The sequence below is a fragment of the Chiloscyllium plagiosum genome, unplaced genomic scaffold (genome assembly GCF_037043375.1).
Source record: "Chiloscyllium plagiosum isolate Xiang-an unplaced genomic scaffold, Cpla_swu_hap1 HiC_scaffold_26, whole genome shotgun sequence".
Classification (NCBI taxonomy): domain Eukaryota; kingdom Metazoa; phylum Chordata; class Chondrichthyes; order Orectolobiformes; family Hemiscylliidae; genus Chiloscyllium; species Chiloscyllium plagiosum.
Window position 1 is genome coordinate 25,890,919 of NW_028270164.1, and position 20,040 is coordinate 25,910,958.

General features: G+C 40.9%; 1 protein-coding gene across 3 annotated transcripts in view; it reads right to left on the reverse strand.

Moving 5' to 3' along the window:
• LOC122563195 (copine-8-like) overlaps positions 1–20,040 on the reverse strand; it is a 664,955-nt gene that overhangs the window by 62,545 nt on the left and 582,370 nt on the right. For 2 of the 3 annotated variants that reach the window (XM_043716737.2, XM_087973593.1), the window contains exon 18: positions 19,694–19,796. In XM_043716737.2, the coding sequence (XP_043572672.1) occupies positions 19,694–19,796 (103 nt within the window). Of the gene's footprint in view, positions 1–17,464; positions 17,653–19,693; positions 19,797–20,040 lie in introns of those variants that run through there. The other variant, XM_087973594.1, reaches the window with a different exon arrangement.

Sequence of the window (20,040 nt, forward strand, 5' to 3'; positions counted from 1 at the left end):
GTAGAATCACAGTGTTGAATGTTACAATTGAATAGAATTGCCTGCAGAGGGAGCCTACACAAGAGTAGCATTCTGGTTTAAGTGCTAATTTATTATCAGACATAGTGCAAGCAGAATTCTAGTGAGTTCCAATGCGACTTCTTTCCAAGTACATTTCTATTACACATGCTGACAAGTGCCAGGAGCCATCTTGTGTTTTCTGGTTGAATCACACAATTCAGCCCTGCAGGATTATGCCAAGACAGGGAAAGGTCGTCTTTTGACAAGAGATGCTTTTATCAACGTTCAGAGTGAATGTTATGGTATTACTAAAATACCAGATGATGTTCAGTTTCTTTGAACACAGTAACAGCAGGTGTACCTTTAGTCTGTCACCAAGAAACAAAAGCAAAAAAAATCTGGTCAGTTTGATGGGGTACCTTTGTCCAAAATGCATATTATTGTGTATTGTTCTCCAGTAAATAACTTTCCAATATAATGCTCTCATTGTTAAGTGTATTGAGAACATTCTCATCATGCACGTCTCAGTTGTTCAAACTTAAACCTTCTCACCAAGTTTTCAGAAGGCAGTGCCTTAGACTCATTCCATTCATATCAAAATAATGGGTGGCATGGTGGCACAGCAGTTAGCACTGCTGCCTCACAGCGCCAGAGACCCGGGTTTAATTCCCGCCTCAGGCGACTGACTGTGTGGAGTTTGCACATCCTCCCCGTGTCTGTGTGGTTTGCTCCAGTTTCCTCCCACAGTCCAAAAATGTGCAGGTTAGGTGAACTGGCCATGTTAAATTGCCCGCAGTGTTAGGGGCAGGGGCGAATGGGTCTGGGTGGATTGCGCTTCGGCGAATCGATATGGACTTGTTGGGCCGAAGGGCCTGTTTCCACACTGTAAGTAATCTAATTTTAAAAAAATCAAATCCTCTGTGTGCAATTTTATTTTCAGCAATTAATTGTTAAGTTGTGTGTAGGAATTTCAAAGCACACAGCAAAGCTTGCAATTGACCATCATTTATATTTTTGAGTAAATTAAAGTTGTGAGGTTTGGTGGAATACTCACAAATTTCTTGCCCATGTTACACAGTGGATTGATTGAGAAACAATCTTGAACCAACAGGCAGTAGCTTCCAGTCAACAGTGCTGTTAGGACAACTGTTTCTAACTGCAACAATAATTACTGCACTAACTTTTTTCATCCTCTCAGCTGATCTCTCTGTCCCAGCTACAGCAATGAACCCTTTGCTGCAGCCATCCACAGACAGCAATGATGAAGAGGAGAAGTGGAGGGGCCATAATACCTTGCTATGATACCGGCTGGCATGTCTAGAAATGTTTTTTAAAGTCTTAGGGATGTTTAGTGATTATGAAGGAGGCAGTTGGTGGACTGGACATCTCTAATTAATAAGCCAGGTATTAAAAATTCTCGGGCATTGTTTGAACTGAGTAAGGCAAATAGATCCAAATCGTCAACGTTGCAAGCCTCCTTCAGCAGAATCGACAAATTTGCCATTGGAGGTTTAAAGCTGATCAGGTCTTCTGAAGTATCTCAATGTGCAACAGCAGCAAACATCTCAACACTCACCACATTTGAAATTAGAAAATCTGGCCTCGGTCATTGCCAAGACTACAACACAATGCCATTCAAAAATTGGACAAACAAGTTCCTCCCCATCATTTGGGGACCTATGATATGGGTGGGAAGAATATATCTAATACATGAGGTCAAACATTTGGCTAGTTGTTTCAATATATTAAAAAAGCAACACTGTGGCTCTCTAGATGGTCGTACCAATGAACCACAGTGTGGCAAGACAAAAACCCTGCACAAATGATTCATCTAGCAGTCAGACTGATGATCAGACATTTCCAAAGTTTCCAAAAGACTTGCGGTACGTTTCCAGAGATGCTTATGGAGCAACCAAGGTAAATATGTGAAAAGCCTTGGGAACAGGGCACACTGTAAAGGAAAGCTAAAAGGTCAGAAAAATAGTTTGAAAACTTGGGGGCAGAGAAATGGAAAGATTGGTTAACTAGAACAAGTTGGATGAAGTGGAATGAGCGATTGACTGACCTTTGTCACAAGTCTGCTTTAATCAGCAATCTCAGCTCCCTTAATGAGAAATACCTCCTGAAGTCTAACATTTTCTCAAATATTTTAAGGGACTTTTATTTCATTGCTTTGGTCAAAATTCACTTGAGATACCATTCATTGGATGTTCTTACATTCTACTAACATGGCTGGGTTCCAAAAGATGAGGTCTCATGATACAACAGGTCCAAAATAAAATTTTGAGGATTTGCCAAGAGAAGTCACCTAAGTAACCTGCTCACAATTCATGTTGTTTTCATCTTTTCATGTCTGCTGCTAGTTGCAAGAGAGCCAAAGCTGGACAATCTGGCTACACCAATGAGGGTGTCATACAGAGTGATATCCTGTCATTCAGTACTGAATATATTCTCAAATGCGTGGCTTCTATGACTAATCACATTTATCTTTGATGGTCAACTTCCATTCAATCACTGTATTCTCACGACAAAAAAACCCCACAAATACTAAGTGAATAATCATTAAGTAACAATATCATAACAATGCTTTAAAATTATGCAAAGTTATAATTGCGATCTAATTAAGCAAACTATTTGGAATTTAAAAGCTATTCATCTCTGTCACTGGAGTTGGTTTCTTCAATTGTTTCAAATGATAAATTGTTATAATAATCTAGAACATTGCAGGCATTGTTGTCAACAATATTTGTTCTTAAAAATATACATGTTGCTTACTGTAGGACAACAATTCCAAATACAGTTATTGAGGGAGTTAAGGCTATTTGATTAGTTAGATAATCTCTTAGTATCTTCTTGCTTCATAGATCTTTCTGAACATAATTATAGTGATCTATTTCATACATGGCCTTCCCAAGCTGCACGCTGCATTAATGATGCCTTTGTAACATTATGGAAAGTATTGGTATGGTTAGCTCATTTTGATTACACTACATCAGAAGTTTTCAGGACAAAATTTCTGAAGTTAAATAGTTAACTATAAAAACCCAATTCAAGTTTATTGCTTTTGCATCAGTTTTACATTGGGATGAATCTTACCAAAAGTTTTGATTGAGATTCATCGAGGGTTTCTGTCGGGGAGACTAAGCAAATTCTCTCATGCAGTCATTTCAAACTCACCACATAACAGTGTACTGAACTCCTATGATGCCTCTTTAGTCTGATGCTAGCCTAATTCTCCCACTCACTGTAAAGGGAAGTACTCACCAGTGCTGGGATATCCTGAGATCATTGGTGGCAGCACCATATTTAAAAGGTGGCTGTGCACTTGGTCTGGAGCAGCCCTACCTGATTGGAGACATTCACCTTAGATTTTGAAGACAAAGGGAAATTGGTATCCCACTTTGCAGCAAGGAACCCGGAAGTCCTGATGGATGGAATTATGCAGAGCAGACATGTCCTCTTTCCCCATGACCAGCAGAAGAGGCCATGATACCAGACCCTGCCAGGCTGGTTGAGATTGCTACCTGGCACAGTGCAGTGTCCACAGACTGGGAACAGTCTAGCAGAGCCAAAAGGAGGTCAATTATCTTCTCCACTTCACCAGCTAAATGCTATCATTTTCGCTCCATTACCTGACATGCATTCTATCTCTGCCTCTGCTCCTACCTCCCAACAAGGCTCATGCTCTATCCCTCTCACCATGGCAGACAACATCCTCTGACGCTAGCCCTCACTACCTTCAATCTCCGCACTCTCCACCTCACTACTAACCCTGCATGTCCTCTGCACTGCTTACTCACTTGGGGCATCTTTCCACCCACCTGCAACAGCACTAGTTTCATTTCATTCAACCCCTGCCCTTGTTTCCTGCCACAATAAATTGACCAATAATAGTCTGCAAGAGGCAGGACAGGTGGTGAAGTGCTAGGTATTTGTCTCCTTAACCCATTACAAAGCAAGAATTTTGGCCCTCACTGGTGAGGTCCAGGACTTCTCATGTAAGATACCGAAAATTCTGTATCCTGACAAACAAGTCAGAAGCAGCATTCATTGCTCTGTTACGCACCTATTATCACACTGTGGATATATTATTATCATACCCCTGAGTCATAGCACATTCTCTCTTTTTCTCTTGCAGGTACAAGGGGTATATCACCGATCTTTATGGTCAAGAGGACAACACTACAAGACATCTCCTCCACCTCTCAGGAAGAGAGTATGGATCCCTTAGAGGAAACACAGACAAGCCTGCCTCCTGCACTGCCAGCTAGTTCAGATATTACCACCTCGATAGGTGTGATATTTCTGTTAGAGGGCTCCTGCCCAGAACATCGATTTTCCTGCTCCTCGGATGCTGCCTGACCAGCTGTTCATTTCCAGTACCATTCTAATCTTGACTCTAATCTCCAGCATATGCAGTCCTCACTTTCGCCTAGTTATTTCTGTTAGAGTCTAGAGGACCTGCTGGTGAGCACTTTGTTCCCACATCTCCGCAGGTGGTCAAGAAAGAAACGACACAGACCACTGGCACTGGAGGACTGCCAGGGAGCAAACATCTCTCAGCCTTACGCAGAGGACCTCCTGCTGTTACCAACTAGGGACTTAATTGACATGCTGAAGCAGCAAGCAGTTGGGCCCCAGGGCAATTTGTGCATAGGTTGCCCGACTGTAGCAATGCCATCAGTACCCTGCTGCCTCAGGTATGTGAATATTTTGGCTGCATCCACAGTCAAGTTGGTGGTTGTCACTTGGTCTGCTGGATATTTACATAGTTGTACACTCACTGCTCGAGCCATTGGTACAATGATAAGGTGAGAGAGGAACAAAGGACCTTGAGCTGACTTCAGATACTTCAGATAAGGTGGTGTGTCAGCACCAGCCACAGGAGAAACGAAACATAGAAACCCTACAACATGGAAGGAAGTCATTCTTTGAAGAACATCCCACTGAGAACGACCCCCCTACACTGTCCCTATAACCCTGCATTTGTCACATCTAATCCACCTAGCCTGCCCATCCCAGGACACTTTAGCATGGCCAATCCACCCAGAAGGGGTAAAAAGAATGTTTCTTGGACTGGGGAAGGAAGCCAGATCACCCAGAGGAAAGTACACAGAGGCCCCCCAGGTCTCCTCTCATAAGACACCACCTTAGCTATGGCACACTGGAAGAGAAAGAAAGAAGACCATCTGAGGCCACATAGGTGGTATGGGCATGCAAATGTAAATTTGTTTTCACATTGTAAATATGATGCATGTGTGTGTGTGTGGGAGAGTGTGGGGGTGTGCAAGGTTGTGTGCCTATCCATAGCACTACATGATGTTTTATAGTCCAAGATATGAAGTGTGCTATGGATAAATTAAAGGTTGTTGTTGGTTTATCACTTTTTTGAAGTTCGAGAAACATTGCTGTTGCATCACAGCCATCCTTGGATTCATTCATTCTCTTGCACACTGGTCAGGAAGGCCTGCTGTAAAGTATATGGACTTCACACTGGAGGTCCATGCCTAATGTTCATATAGCATGCAGATGTCTCTCAACTTTATTGTATATGTATCTGTGAAATTGTATTGCCTTTAGAAGGGTCTTAAATCACTCAAAATTGGAGTCCCACTCTCTCAGAATGAAACATTTATTTTACCCAATCTGGGTGTAGAGGCAGCCATTTTCATCTAAATTGCCCACTTGTTATTTACAGCAACAGTGCCTCTCAAGCAGATGTGTTCAAGGTCAGCATTTTTAACATTGGTGAACCCTAGACATTGCATTGCTGGTAGACAACCCGTCTATTAGGTTTGAACATCCACAAGTTCCCTTACAACCTCACCATCTAAATGCTCGCTTTACCTCTCCTACCACAGTTTCTCCTCTTAAAGTCCCAGGTACACCAAGTAAACATGCCAGATCCATTCTCCATTTCAAAGCCAGGGTGCCACTGACTGTTCCCTCCCATATTATTCCTTCTATGTTGCCCTTCTAATGTTTCCTCCTCTTAAATGCTGAGTTGACCCCATTCACTGTTGTAATCCCCTGTACATCCGAGCACTCTGACTCTAATCTCCCTGATAAATTACACAGTCTTCCTCCCCAGCAATGTTCCCTGATTACCGCAACCCTTGGCTTTTCGTGGACAGTGCCCCCAGACTGGAAAAATCCAGTCTCTTGAGAGACTTGAGGACACCCTGAATGATGAATGATGAGACTATTGACTGAGATATGTACAATTCTCAGAATGTGTTCTTACAGCTTATGGATAGATTAGATTAGACTCACATGACTGATGGTCACCAACTCTCCAGACCGCAGAGTTATAGACTCCATAATGCTGATTAACCCTTAGCCCCTGGAATGATATCCCTTAACTGGCTTTTCGGTAGTCCCCTGACTGAAGGGTGTCTCACTAGGCTTGACTGTGGTCAACTTTACTCAAATGTCGCCATTTGTGTGCAGCACTTAGCGAATTATGTTTGTACACAGCAGACACATAGTGCAGGTACAACACTGACATAACACTGTGCTATACAGAAACATGTCAATTGCCTTGACTGAGGACTGCTGACAAGCATAGCAAAGTGCCTGGCTTTGTGTCTGTGTTAAACTGCAAGATAAAACAGGAATATTGTGATCCTTTAAGGGGCAAAGTGCAAAAAAGAAAAGCAAGACAGGAAGCTGTGAGCATCCCGGTTGACACAACGTGAACGAGTGCTGCAACAGAGAATGAGGAACAGCCCTGAACTGGAACCTGGCCCTGTCGTCAGCTGTGTGTCTGTCCAAGCATGTCGAATACCCTTGCTGCAGTCCTACAATGAGAGGTGCTAAAAAACTCCAGTGTTCCCCAGTGACATGCAGAACTGTCCCGTAAGCGGATCGGAGAAGAGGGACAATGATGTTGGCACATGTTGGATGGCATGGTCTGTGGAGGTGGGTGTATGCAGTCATTGGCAGTGCAGGGTGCCTTGAGATTTGGGGCTGGAGGCCCAGAGCAGCAAATGGCGAGCTGGAGTCACTAAGGGCCCACTCAGATCTCAATATCAGGAATTCTTGGTGTCCAGTTACTTCCTGGTGAGTAGTTGAGTGACAATAATGAGGTGAAATTAAATAATAACGAGAGTGACAATGAGCAATTATCACTGTCAATAGGCTTCTCTCTATTCACTCTGGAGGATCTCATCATGTTGCGGCTGTACAGATCATTGGTTAGGCCACTGTTGGAATATTGCGTGCAATTCTGGTCTCCTTTCTATCAGAAAGATGTTGTGAAACTTGAAAGGGTTCAAAAAATATTTACAAGGATGTTGCCAGGGTTGGAGGATTTGAGCTACAGGGAGAGGCTGAACAGGCTGGGGCTCTTTTCCCTGGAGCGTCGGAGGCTAAGGAGTGACCTTATAGAGGTTTACAATATTATGAGGGGCATGGATAGGGTAAATGGGCAAAGTCTTTTCCCTGGGGTCAGGGAATCCAGAACTAGAGGGCATAAGTTTAAGGTGAGAGGGGAAAGATATAAAAGAGACCTAAGGGGCAACTTTTTCACATAGAGGGTGGTACAGGTATAGAATGAGCTGCCAGAGGAAGTGGTGGAGGCTGGTACAATTGCAACATTTAAGAGGCATTTGGATGGGTATCTGAATAGGAAGGGTTTGAAGGGAAATGGGCCAGGTGCTGGCAGGTGGGACTAGATATCTGGTCGGCATGGACGGATTGGACCGAGGGATCTGTTTCCATGCTGTACATCTCTATGTCTCTATCTTGGTGTCCTGAACTATTGGCTTCAATATCAAGAAAGGCCTGGCTAGTTATCTCCCCTGAATTTTCCCACTTTTTTCCAATAACCGTACTGTTTAAGAGCTGGGAAGATTCTGCACATTATTAAAGCTACAGGTGAATCAGTGTCAATATATCTCACAAATAATGGCATGCTTCCAAGCTCTACCTGCAAGAAAGTATCCTCAGCAGAAAAAATTTAAGAATCCGAAAGCAAGGTAGAATAGCTACCATCATGTAGTTGGCTCAGTTCTAACAGGGCTAGTGAATAGATTAGAGTACTTTGTATTATACTTTGGACACAGAGGTACAAGATACAAAAATTAATGTGGGCTGGTGTGAGAATGGAAAGTTATTTGCTGCATGACTCCAGGATGTTTAGTGAAAAATAGGTAAACATGAAGGATTAATAAGCCTTCCCATTATATAAAAAAAAAACTATAAAAGAAAATGATATTCTAAAGGGGAACTGTGGTCACTCAATACAAGAAATGTCAAAAGAACAGATGACAGTAATGAAAGTGTGCAAGTGGGGGAAGCAAACTACATAATTACTAATATGCATGCACACACAGAGACACACACACACTTTAACGCTATATTCAGCATACATTAAGAGGATGCTAATCTTTTAACTGAGTTTTTACCTTACGTAACTGAAGCACAATCAGTTTTAGGAATTTAATCTATTCTTTCATAAGGTTCCTATGAAACATTTGTGGACTCATTTTGTGAACCCTCTTATTGTATTGGAATGTTAATCAATAAATACTATTAATCAGATTACATGTCTGTAATAAAAATAATAGATAAGAATTATCTTAAATTGAAAACAAAATGGATCTTTTAATACATACAGACTCAATTTCACTATTTTTATTCTTTCACAGATTGTTAACATCAGTGGCAAGGTCAGCATTTCTGGTATTATTCAAGAAAAGTGAAGTCTTTTGAATTGTTGCAGTCTGTGTGGTGAAGGTGCTTCTACATTGTTGTTTGGAAGAATGTTCCAGTATTTTTACTCAGCAAAGTTGATGTAGTGATGTAGTTTCAAATTAGCACAGCAGTTTAGGGCAGTGCTTGTTGCTCCAGTGTTGGAGACAGTGAATATTTGAGAACATAAGACATAGGAGCAGGATTATGCAAAAATGACACCCCGAGCCTGCTCTGCCACTTTGGTATGATATGGCTGGACTTACAACTTAACTCTCCTTTCCCACCTATCCCAATTTTAATTGATTTTCTTTTAGTGCCAAGAAATCTAATGATCTTGGTCTTGAAAATACTCATTGACTGAGAATCTACAGCTCTCTTCCTTCCTTCATCATACCAATGGGAGCTGATTACCTTGCACCTCTGATGAGGGAAAAGCAGAGTAGCAACATTAACAGAAAGGGCACCACCAGGAACAACATAAACACCAACTACCGTCTCCTTAACCACAACCTCTCTACAGGGCAGAGGGGATAGATACAGATCCACCTCCACATGATACCCCAATGTATAGTATGTCTGTTCCATTACATCAGGAGGCTTCAAGCCTTCAAACAGGTCATTGATATTATCTCCAGCCTTCTGGAACAAGACCATCCCACTCATGGACTAAGGGAAGGACAACATTTGTGGAAAGTGACTGTGAGGCATGGTTATCAGATCACAGTAAGGTTAATAGAGAGCGTGAGTGATGGCTATTTAGACAGGGATGTGAGGAGCCTGGAGATAGAGAAGAATGACTGGAACTGCATAGTATGTTGCTCTTAGGAGTGTTATTGAGGAGGATGCTGGCAAAGTCAGAGTGTGGAGTTTGGGACCTGAAATTTTTCACTGCTCACCTTTCCAACCCTTTTCAGGTTTTGCATCCTCTGTGTTCTGTCTTCACTTGGGTGTGATCATGTTTCTTCCATTGACATTCGTGGCTACTTCCATTTCCACCGATTATTGGAGAGGTAGTCAACTTCCCCTGTCCTTGGAATACAGCAGCTCACTGAAGTTCCTCCAATCTCAAAGCAGGGCCACCAGATAAGAGTGAGACCCTGAGGCCCCTTCCCAGGTCACCTTTCCATTCCTGTGATTGCAGCAATCTCCAAAATCAATACAGAGGTGACTGTTGGTTCTTATCCATGCTATGGTCCCTCCAATCCTTTGACAGATTCAGCATGCAATTCAATCTTCCCACTCTAATTGGAGCTCGGAAGTGGGATGCTAATCTATAGCTCAATTAAAAGGCCAAGACAAAACCCTTTGGCAATTGCAATGAATTCTCATCTGCTTGTAGTCCCTCTATTTCAATAAAAATTAAGTAATGAAAATTTCACCCATTGTTTCTGGTTTTCATTCTCTTCCTTGAATAATGGGATTACATTCTTTGCGCATGGTGATTATTCTAAAATCGAAGTAGTTTTAAATAATAAAAACCAATGCACCTTTCGCTCTACAGCCACCTCTGGAATGTCAGCTATAAGATCCAGTCAATTTGTTGACTCCGTGCCTCATTAATTTACCCAGCAATTTTTCTTTGCAGATTTATTTTTGAAAGGTGATGGAGACATAACCCAGAAATACATAGAATTCACAGCACAGAACCCAAACAATGCAAGGTACTTGCCATTTAAGATTTTCTTACTGACAAGGAATTAGTGCAAATTGTCAGTTTAATATCTTTCCCTTAATAGTCAAGGTCAGGGGTGGGGAACCTACGGCCTTCTCGGCCATAATGTGTGGCCTTTTGAATGAATCCAAATTTTGCAGAACAAATATTTTATTTTTTACTAATATGTTTTTTTTCATCCTTTATTATTTTTATTTTAATCTTAAAATGAATGTATTTAAAATACCAGAGAGTAAAAGAAAATTCAACGAAATAATCCTCACAGACTGACCACCACAATTAAAAAAACGTGAATTTTGAAGAATATATAATTGAAGTTTCTTGGATGCGGCCTTATTAGATTACAACTAACATAATGCGGCCTTCCAACATGAAAAGGTTCCCCATCTCTGGTCAAGATTGTCAGCAGACATTTTCCATTGACAAAGACACCCATTATTACTGTACCAGACATCTCCTCAGGAAAGCCCAGATGACTTGAAATTCATGAACTTCCCAACCCCAGCAACCATTGCAGTGCAAATGATTCATGTTAGTTTAGGTATTGTAAAGAATCTGTCAGATTATAAAATAGCCCTCAAGGCCAATTCTCTGGTAATGAACAATTAATGTCAATTTCTAACTAAGAAATAACCCCTGGTTATTTTACTGAAAGTTGCCTTTTAATTATTCAGCAAATGAATATATCACCAGGGTACCTTAAATTAAGCAAAAGCAAAGTGAATCCGAAAACATAGTCACTTTCACCATCACGGAGTCATTTTAGCTTTGGGAGAAATAACCAAGTTATTTTATTAGATCAGACTTTGAACATTTTCTTACGGAAAGATATTAAGCTTGTGAACATGTATATCATTGCACAAAATTGTTTTAATTCTTATTATTTGTTCATGGGATATGAACATCAGCATTTGCAGCCTTCATTGCCCTTGTGTAGGTGATAGTAAGCTCTGTCTGGAATCTCTGCAGTCCATGAGGTGTAGGTCCTCCCACACAGCTATTAGGAAGGGTGTGAGGAAACAGTTACAAAGTCCAAAGTCAGTATGGTGTTTGACTTGGAGTGAAACTTACAGGTGGTAGATTCCATCACTCTAAGAAGAAGGTGAGAACTGCAGATGCTGGAGAGTCAGAGTCGAAAAGCGTGATGCTGGAAAAGCACAAAAGGTCAGGCAACGTCCGAAGAGCAGGAGAGTTAATGTTTTGGGCAAAAGCCCTTCATCTCACATTCCTGATGAAGGGCTTATGCCTGAAATGTCGACTCTCCCGGTCCTTGGATGCTGCCTGATGCGGTGCTTTTCCAGTGCCACCCTTTTCGACTCAATTCCATCATTGTAACCCTTTAGCACAGGTATCCACAAATGGCTGGTCCCAGTCCCAGAAATATGGAACAAAATTTTGTTCTTGCATTTAATTATGACAGAATCTGCATATTTCTCAGTTTTCCTAGCAATGCAAGACCTCCACTTTTTATCTCCAACTCTAAGTATTGGGGCATGACTATGATTTATGTTTTGTGTGGAATCAAGTCTCAAGTGTAAACTCTACAGATTTTATGAAGATTCTTTATGAGCTGTTAAGCTTTGTGCTCATGAAGGAGCACCGATCACCATTTGAAAGAGATAGATTCAAACACGCAAAGAAATACTATGCTCGAACACATTACAATGAATCCATTTCAGGAACTGGAACAGAATCGGGGTATTATGATAAACAGTGGTAGGATATCACAAAAACATAAGCAAAGATCTATCCTTATTTTATATGAATTAGAATATAATTGTTTCAAATGTACAAAAACACAAGCACTGATAAAGCATCATCAAGGATTGATGTTCCAAGCCTCATTTGGAATCCCTCAAAGAATGTAAGACCAAGTGGAGTAGTATAAACTGAATCATAGAATAATACAGCACAGGAAAAGGCCATTCAGCTTCTTGTAAACAAAGAACTCACTTAGTCCAACCCCTTCTTTCTCTCCATCATCCTGCAATTCTTTTCTAGTTAGATAATTATTAGATTCTCTTTTGAAATGTGTCCACCACACTCAAGCAGTGAATTCCGAAACCTACTTTCCTTTTTGATTTTAAAGTGTGACTTTCTATTTTTATACCACACATGGCATTGTCCAAAGGAAACCTGCAGCAACTATTGCATTTGTATTGCACTTTTAATGAAAGAAAACATGTGACAGCCCTTCTCAGGTGTGTTACCAGACAAAATTCTGCAAAGAATCACATAAGGAGTCATAGAAACTAGAGCAAAAGGTTGGCCAGAAAGCTTTAAGGAATTTTTTTTTAATGTAAGTGGAGTGTCTGGTATAAGAAATCCCATAGCTCATGGGCTAGACACCTGAAGATACAGCCAACAATGAAGAGACAAAATAAATAAATGGTGTTGAGGGGGTGGGGGGCACATATAGGAAATTAGAGATGTAGGAATACAAATGTCCAAGAGGATGGTAAACCTTGAGGAGATTATGGAGAAAGGGAAGGATGAAACCACATATGAATTTGAACAGAAGATTGAGAATCATTCATTCATGGAATTTCTGGCTGAGGAGCCACTGGAAATCAGCAAGAACAGAAATGATGGATGACCATACAAGTTATTATGCAGATAGCAGTTTTGGATGAGCTCAAATTTATGAGGATGAAAGATAGGATACGAGCCAAGGCAGCATTTGATTCAGGTAGGTAAAAACAATGACTGCAGATGCTGGAAACCAGATTCTGGATTAGTGGTGCTGGAAGAGCACAGCAATTCAGGCAGCATCCGAGGACAGGCAAAATCGACGTTTCGGGCAAAAGCCCTTCAGCAGGAATAAAGGCAGAGAGCCTGAAGCATGGAGAGATAAGCTAGAGGAGGGTGGGGGTGGGGAGAGAGTAGCATAGAGTACAATAGGTCAGTGGGGAAGGAGATGAAGGTGATAGGTCAGGGAAGAGAGGGTGGAGTGGATAGGTGGAAAAGGAGCTGGGCAGGTCGGACAAGTCGAGTTGCTGGAGGTTAGAAACTAGGATGAGGTGGGGGAAGGGGAAATGAGGAAACTGTTGAAATCCACATTGATGCCCTGGGGTTGAAGTGTTCCGAGGCGGAAGATGAGGCGTTCTTCCTCCAGGCGTCTGGTGGTGAGGGAGCGGCGTTTAATAAAGGCAGAGAGCCTGAAGCATGGAGATTTAATAAAGGCAGAGAGCCTGAAGCATGGAGATTTAATAAAGGCAGAGAGCCTGAAGCATGGAGATTCATCAAGCCCAGAGGTAACAAAATCATGGATGAGAGGTTCAGCAGCTGATAGGCTGATGCAGGAATAGGAAGGGAGTATTTTCTGGAGACAGCAGGAGGTGGTTTGGAGAGAAAAAGACAGATAATCAGCTGCTCAATTCAAGGCCAAATAAGAATATAACAGAAACAAGGGAATTAATATGCAATGGGTTTGCATACCAGAGAATTTTAATGGAGTAAGGCTTCACATTCAGCCAACAATGAATTGTAGCAAAGATAACCTTTGAAAATGTGCGTTTGCAGAAGAACAGTTTTGGATGCTGGAAAAAAAACTGCATAGATTCCAAAGATCCTCAACAGTGGTGATCAGGACATTCAGGATATTACCCAGTCTCATATCATGTTGCTGGGGTTTTGAATTAAATATTGCAGGTAGACCTCATTTGCATAGATGCAGAGGCAACACAGCGAACAGCTGACTGCAGAATTGGTGTTGCAGCATGGCATTCCAACACACTGAACACACCTTGATGGACAGAACACTCAAAAGGTATTTGCATGTTTTGGATCTCTGTGGGAAGTAAATAAGCATGATAGAATGACACTTGGTTCATAGTAGAAGTCACTGTTCTCAGACTTCAGAAAGCAAAATGGCTGGACTGCTTCAGAATGCCTCTCAAGTCAATCTGTGATCACAGAGACTGATTTTCAATTATTTCTTCCTCAACTGAAGCCTTGGGCAAATTTTAGATCAAATATAAATCCATTCCATACTGGATGCTAGTGTTGCCTTGTCTTGTGGATTTTATTCTCTCCATCTGAACCTAGTTCTTAAAGTATAAAATCAATTTTGCAGGCACTTAGTATTTTTAATGAAAATTGGCTTTAAATAAAGGTTAATTAGGTTTTTTTGTCAAGAGACGGTGAAAGCTTTCATGGTCAAATTAGCAGGCATTTAGTAAAGGCCAGGTTCTAGTTCTACTGCTGTGATATCTGAGTTAGAGCTGACCACCTCTTTTTCTGAGCTCTTTTTGATGCCATACTGAATGACTTGGTAAGTGGTGACAGCGGGAGAGAAAACCCTTACAGTTGAAGATGATCTCAGTTGAAATTGGATTGGCAATTCTGTGGATACATTCCAATTTTAGAAATCAGAATGTCATGCTTGGCACATTATGCAATTTTTAATGTCTGGAAATGTTAACATCCATTTCTTCTAGATGAGTCTGACCTAGATTTTGGGTTCTAAAATTTGCCAATCAGGGCTCATTAGCATTGAAACTTCTTTCTGCACTTGTCAAACGATTTGATGTCTACTTAAGCTATCCCAGTGACCAATAAAGCTAATGCTACTCTGAATAGCAAGAAATAAATTAGGCATTGAAATTATATCGCATAATTAATTGATAATACCAGTTGTTCAATTTTGAAAGGCCATTTTAATATCCCAAGCTCTAGATGCTAAGTATTGACTCTTATTTGTAGTTGGTACCTAAGAGTTGACATCAAATACAAAGTCTTCAAGTTTTATAAGCTGTATGTATAATTTACGGGCGTATATTACCTCAAATTCCACATGCTTTAATTTTTCTGACCAACCTCCTGTGATGATTTCATCAAAAACCTTTTGAAAGCGGAATTATTGTACATCCATTGAGTAGGGCACCTAGACACAAAGTTAAAAATCACACAGCACCAGGTTATAGTCCAACAGATTTATTTGGAAGTACAAACTTTTGGAGCACTGCTCCTTCATCAGGTAGCTAGTGGAGCAGGATCACAAGGCACTGAATTTATTGTAAATTTATTTTATTTACTAAAATTCTGTGTCCTATGATACTACCCCACTAGCTATCTGACAAAGGAGCAGTGGTCCAAAAACTGGTGCCATCAAATAAACCTGTTGGACTGTAACCTGGTGTTGTGTCATTTTTAACTTTGTCCACCCCAGTCCAACACCAGCACCTCCACATCTTATACACATGGTAGTGTTTCTGAGTCAGGCTTGGGATCAAATCCCACTTATTTCAGATGTGTCATAATGTGTCGTGGGTTGGCACAGTGGCTCAGTGGTTAGCATGGCAGCCTCACAGTGCCAGGAACCCGGGTTCAATTCCAGCCCTGGGTGACTGCATGGAGTTTGCATCTTCTCCCTGTGTGTGGGTTTCCTCTGGATGCTCTGGTTTCCTCCCACAGTCCAAAGATGTGCAGGGCAGGTGAATTGCCATGCTAAATTGCCCATAATGTTATGTGCATTAGTCAGAGGGAAATGGGTCTGGGTGAGTTACTTTTCGGAGGGTAGGTGTGGACTTGATGGGCCGATGGATGTGTTTCCACACTGTAAGGAATCTAATAAAAAATAAATAATATAGCCTTTAATAAGGTGCCTCATGGGAGGCTGCTGAGTAAGGTGAGGGCCCATCATGTTCGAGATGAGCTATTGGCATGGATTAGGGATTGGCTGTCAGACAGAAGCCAGAAAGTTGGGATAAAGGATTGTTTTTTGGAATGGCAGCTGGTAACAAGTGGTGTCCCGCAGGGTTCAGTGTTGGTGCCGCAGCTGTTCACTTTATATATAAATGATGTGGATGAAGAGACGGGGGGCATTCTGGTGAAGTTTGTCAATGGTGCGAAGTTAGGTGGACAGACAGGTAGTTCTGAGGAGGTTGGGAAGCTACAGAAAGTTTTAGACAGTTTAGGAGAATGGTCCAAGAAATGGCTAATGGAATTCAACGTGAGCAAATGCGAGGTCTTGCACTTTGAAAAAAAAGAACACAGGCATAGGCTATTTTATAAACAGTGAGAAAATTCACAAAGCCAAAGTACAAAGGGATCTGGGAGTGCTAGTACAGGATTCTCTAAAGGTTGAGTCAGTGGTTAAGAAAGCAAGTGTAATGTTGTCATTTATCTCAAGAGGGTTGGAATGTAAAAGCAGTGATGTGCTAACAAGACTTTATAAATCTCTGATTCGTCCCTATTTAGAATACTGTGTCCACTTTTGGGCCCCAGTCCTCAAGAAGGACATACTCACACTGGAGCATGTCCAGCGGAGATTCACACGGATGATCCCTGGAATGGTAGGCCTAACATACGATGAATGGCTGAGGATGCTGGGATTGTATTCATTTGAGTTTAGAAGGTTGTTGGGAGATCTAATAGAAACTTACAAGATAATGCATGGCTTAGAAAGGGTGGACGCTGGGAAATTGTTTCCGTCAGGCGGGGATACTAGGACTCATGGGCACAGCCTTAGAATTAGAGGGGATCAATTTAGAACAGAAATGAGGAGACATTTCTTCAGCCACAGAGTGATGGGCCTGTGGAATTCATTGCCACAGAGTGTAGAGGAGGCTGGGACATTAAATATCTTCAAGGCAGAGATTAATAAATTCTCAATCTCACAAGAAATTAAGGGATATGGGGAAAGTACGGATAAGTGCCGTTGAATTGCCCATCAGCCATGATTGAATGTTAGAGTGGACGGGCCTATTGGCCTTACTTCCATTCCTATTTCTTGTGGTCTTATGGCCAAACAGGTTGATTAAAATAAAATGAATACTCTATCCATTTGCTCTTCTTTTATCAATTTTATGTTTAACACCTCTGCAAAACTCCAACAAGCTCATCAAACATGACTTCCCATTCACAAATCCATGCTGACTATGCCCAATTAGATAATTAATATCTAAATGTTATTTGTTACAACATGAACATTAGATTCTAGCATTTTCCCTACTTCTGATATAAGGTGAACAGGTGTGTAGTTCCCCGTTTTATATCTAGGTTTCTGCATAAGCTGCAATAAGATGGCTCCAGCCGGAGCTCCTCTGCTCCACCCCATTTTTTTATTTTCTTCTCCCTCTCTCCTCCCTTCTCTCAGCCTGGGACACCCGACCTCAGTCTCCGAAAAGCACCAGCGGCTGGAAAAAGGACATCAGCATCTGAAGTGGGGATGCCAGTGACCAGAACAGGTATGCCAATGACCAGAGGCCCAGTGCAGGATGTGGCAGCAGCCAGTGGTAAGTCCATGTGGAGGCCTCCTGTGCTGGTTTGTTGTGGAGAACCTTTGGAGAGAGATTATGTTTGACTGTTTAACTTTGCTTCCCATTTTTCTGAACTATGATTTAGTGCATACAGCTGGAATGTTACTTTTTTCCTCTTCATTTCTCTAATCTGTAAATAAAAATTGTACCTAGGTACCTTTCACCTAAGGGGGCATTGTAAGTGGCAAGTTATAAACTTTCCACTGTACCCATTTCAGTACATGTGACAATGAAGCTCATTCAACTCAATTCAGTTAAAATATTGGATGACATTTGTTACCTTCCAATGTGCAGGAATCATTCCAGAATTCATAGAATATTTGAACATAATCACCAGTTCATCAACCAACTCCAAATCACCACCTTTCCAACACTAGGATGAAGAATATCAGGTCCTGGGGATATATCATCTTTCTCTAGCACAAACCTCTCAGAAATATGAATTTCCTTTAACTCCTCATTCTTCCTAGCTACTAGGCTCTCTAGTTTGGGAGATTTCTTGTAACTTTTTCGGTGAAAGTAAACATAAAGTAATAATTTAGTTTCTCTGTCATTTCTTTATTGCCCATAAGGTTCCCCCACTCTGCAATGAACACAAATTCATTCCAGTAAAACATAGAAGTTTTTACAGTCCATTTTTATGTCTTGTGTGAAATTGTATTCAGATTTTACTCTTCCTTTACTTACTCGTTTCTTTGTCGTCTTTACTATAGGTTTAAAACCTGCTAATCTATTGCTATTTCTAGGACCCTTGCAGACCCTTTTTAAAAATATGTACAGTTCTGAACTCCCTTTGTTTGCCACAGTTGACTTTTGTAGCTTGAAGGAATGTATAGTGGCCATAATTCATGTAATAGTTATTTAAAGTTGTTCATTGTCTAGTTACAGTCATGCCTTTTCATGTATTTGCCCAAATCACCTCAGCTAATTTGTGCCTCACGACTTCATAGTTTCCCTTATTCAAATTTAAAACCCTTGCTTCAGACTTAACTACCTCACTTTCAAACTTTATGTAAAACTCACTCATTTCTCGAAGTTCTTGTTACAATAATCAGTTTCTCCCAGTGTCTGCGTGGGTTTCCTCCGGGTGCTCTGGTTTCCTCCCACATTCCAAAAATGTGCAGGGTAGGTGAATTGCCATGCTAAATTGCCCATAGTGTTAGGTTAAGGGGTAAATGTAGGGAATGTGTCTGGGTGGGTTGCACTTTGGCGGGTCGGTGTGGACTTGTTGGGCCAAAGGGCCTGTTTCCACATTGTAAGTAATCTAATCTAATCTAAAAATAGTGTTATTAATTAGCCCTTGATCATTACTCGTACTAGGACTACAACAGCATGTCCTCTAGTTTACTCCTCAAAATAAGATGTGTTGCTTTCAAAAAGCAGAACTCTTGGAGGCAGTGTGAGATCATGTGCACTACCTTGCAAGAGTGAGCTCCTCCTTTAAGAAACTGCCAATCTCATGGAGGTTGTGTGCAGCAACACTTGTAGGGGATGCATGACCAACCCTTTAGCTTGAACCGAATAGTTTCAGCACTCTGTAGCGTGGACAACTAGATGGTGCTGATGGCACAAATATGCATGGAATGAATATCAGTTGTGCCCTACCCAATAGTCCTTTCTAGTAATTCACAGTACACCATCCCATGGCTAAGCAGTTACTGAGGAGGATGTGGGTGCTACCCTGCATGGTGTGCCAGCATCACAATTGGTTTTAATCCATTATGATCAAAATATTTAAAACAACACAATAATCAAATATTACAATAATTTGAGTATTGGATTGAGAAATTTAGATTATAGAATGATAAACATTGTGTTACCTTTTAGTCAGAGATAATTCCATATTTCAAAACATATTCAGCATTGTGTTACATAAAATCTTATTTAGTATCGACTTATTTCCAGTAAATAATAAAATAATCCTTTATATGATCTTGTATTTGATTACATTATTGGATGTAGGTACAATCAAATGTCAATTTTTTTCAGGAATGACTTTGACTAGAATTCAATTCACACTGAATATGATCTGCTGGATTAACAGGAATAAACTAGGACTTACATTAACAATAGCTTCTTTAGTCTGTGCCATGTCTGAGATAACTCCATCTGTTATAATGAGCAGAACAAAGTACTGTGAGCCATCTTGTACTGCTGTTGCATATCTGTAGAAACCAGACAAAGTGGGTATTAGAAAATGATAACACTAATTAGAATACAGTGCTGGTTAAAAGAATTAAATGTCTGACAACTTTGGACAGATTGCATAGTGCAGGACATTGACCACTGCATGGGGCAAAAAAAGCACCAAGTAAAATACACCATTTATATCCACACAAAATAAGTGTGCACTTCAGACAAATGACTCATTCTGTTGGACCTCAAAAGGTGAGATCCTGAATTAAGCAA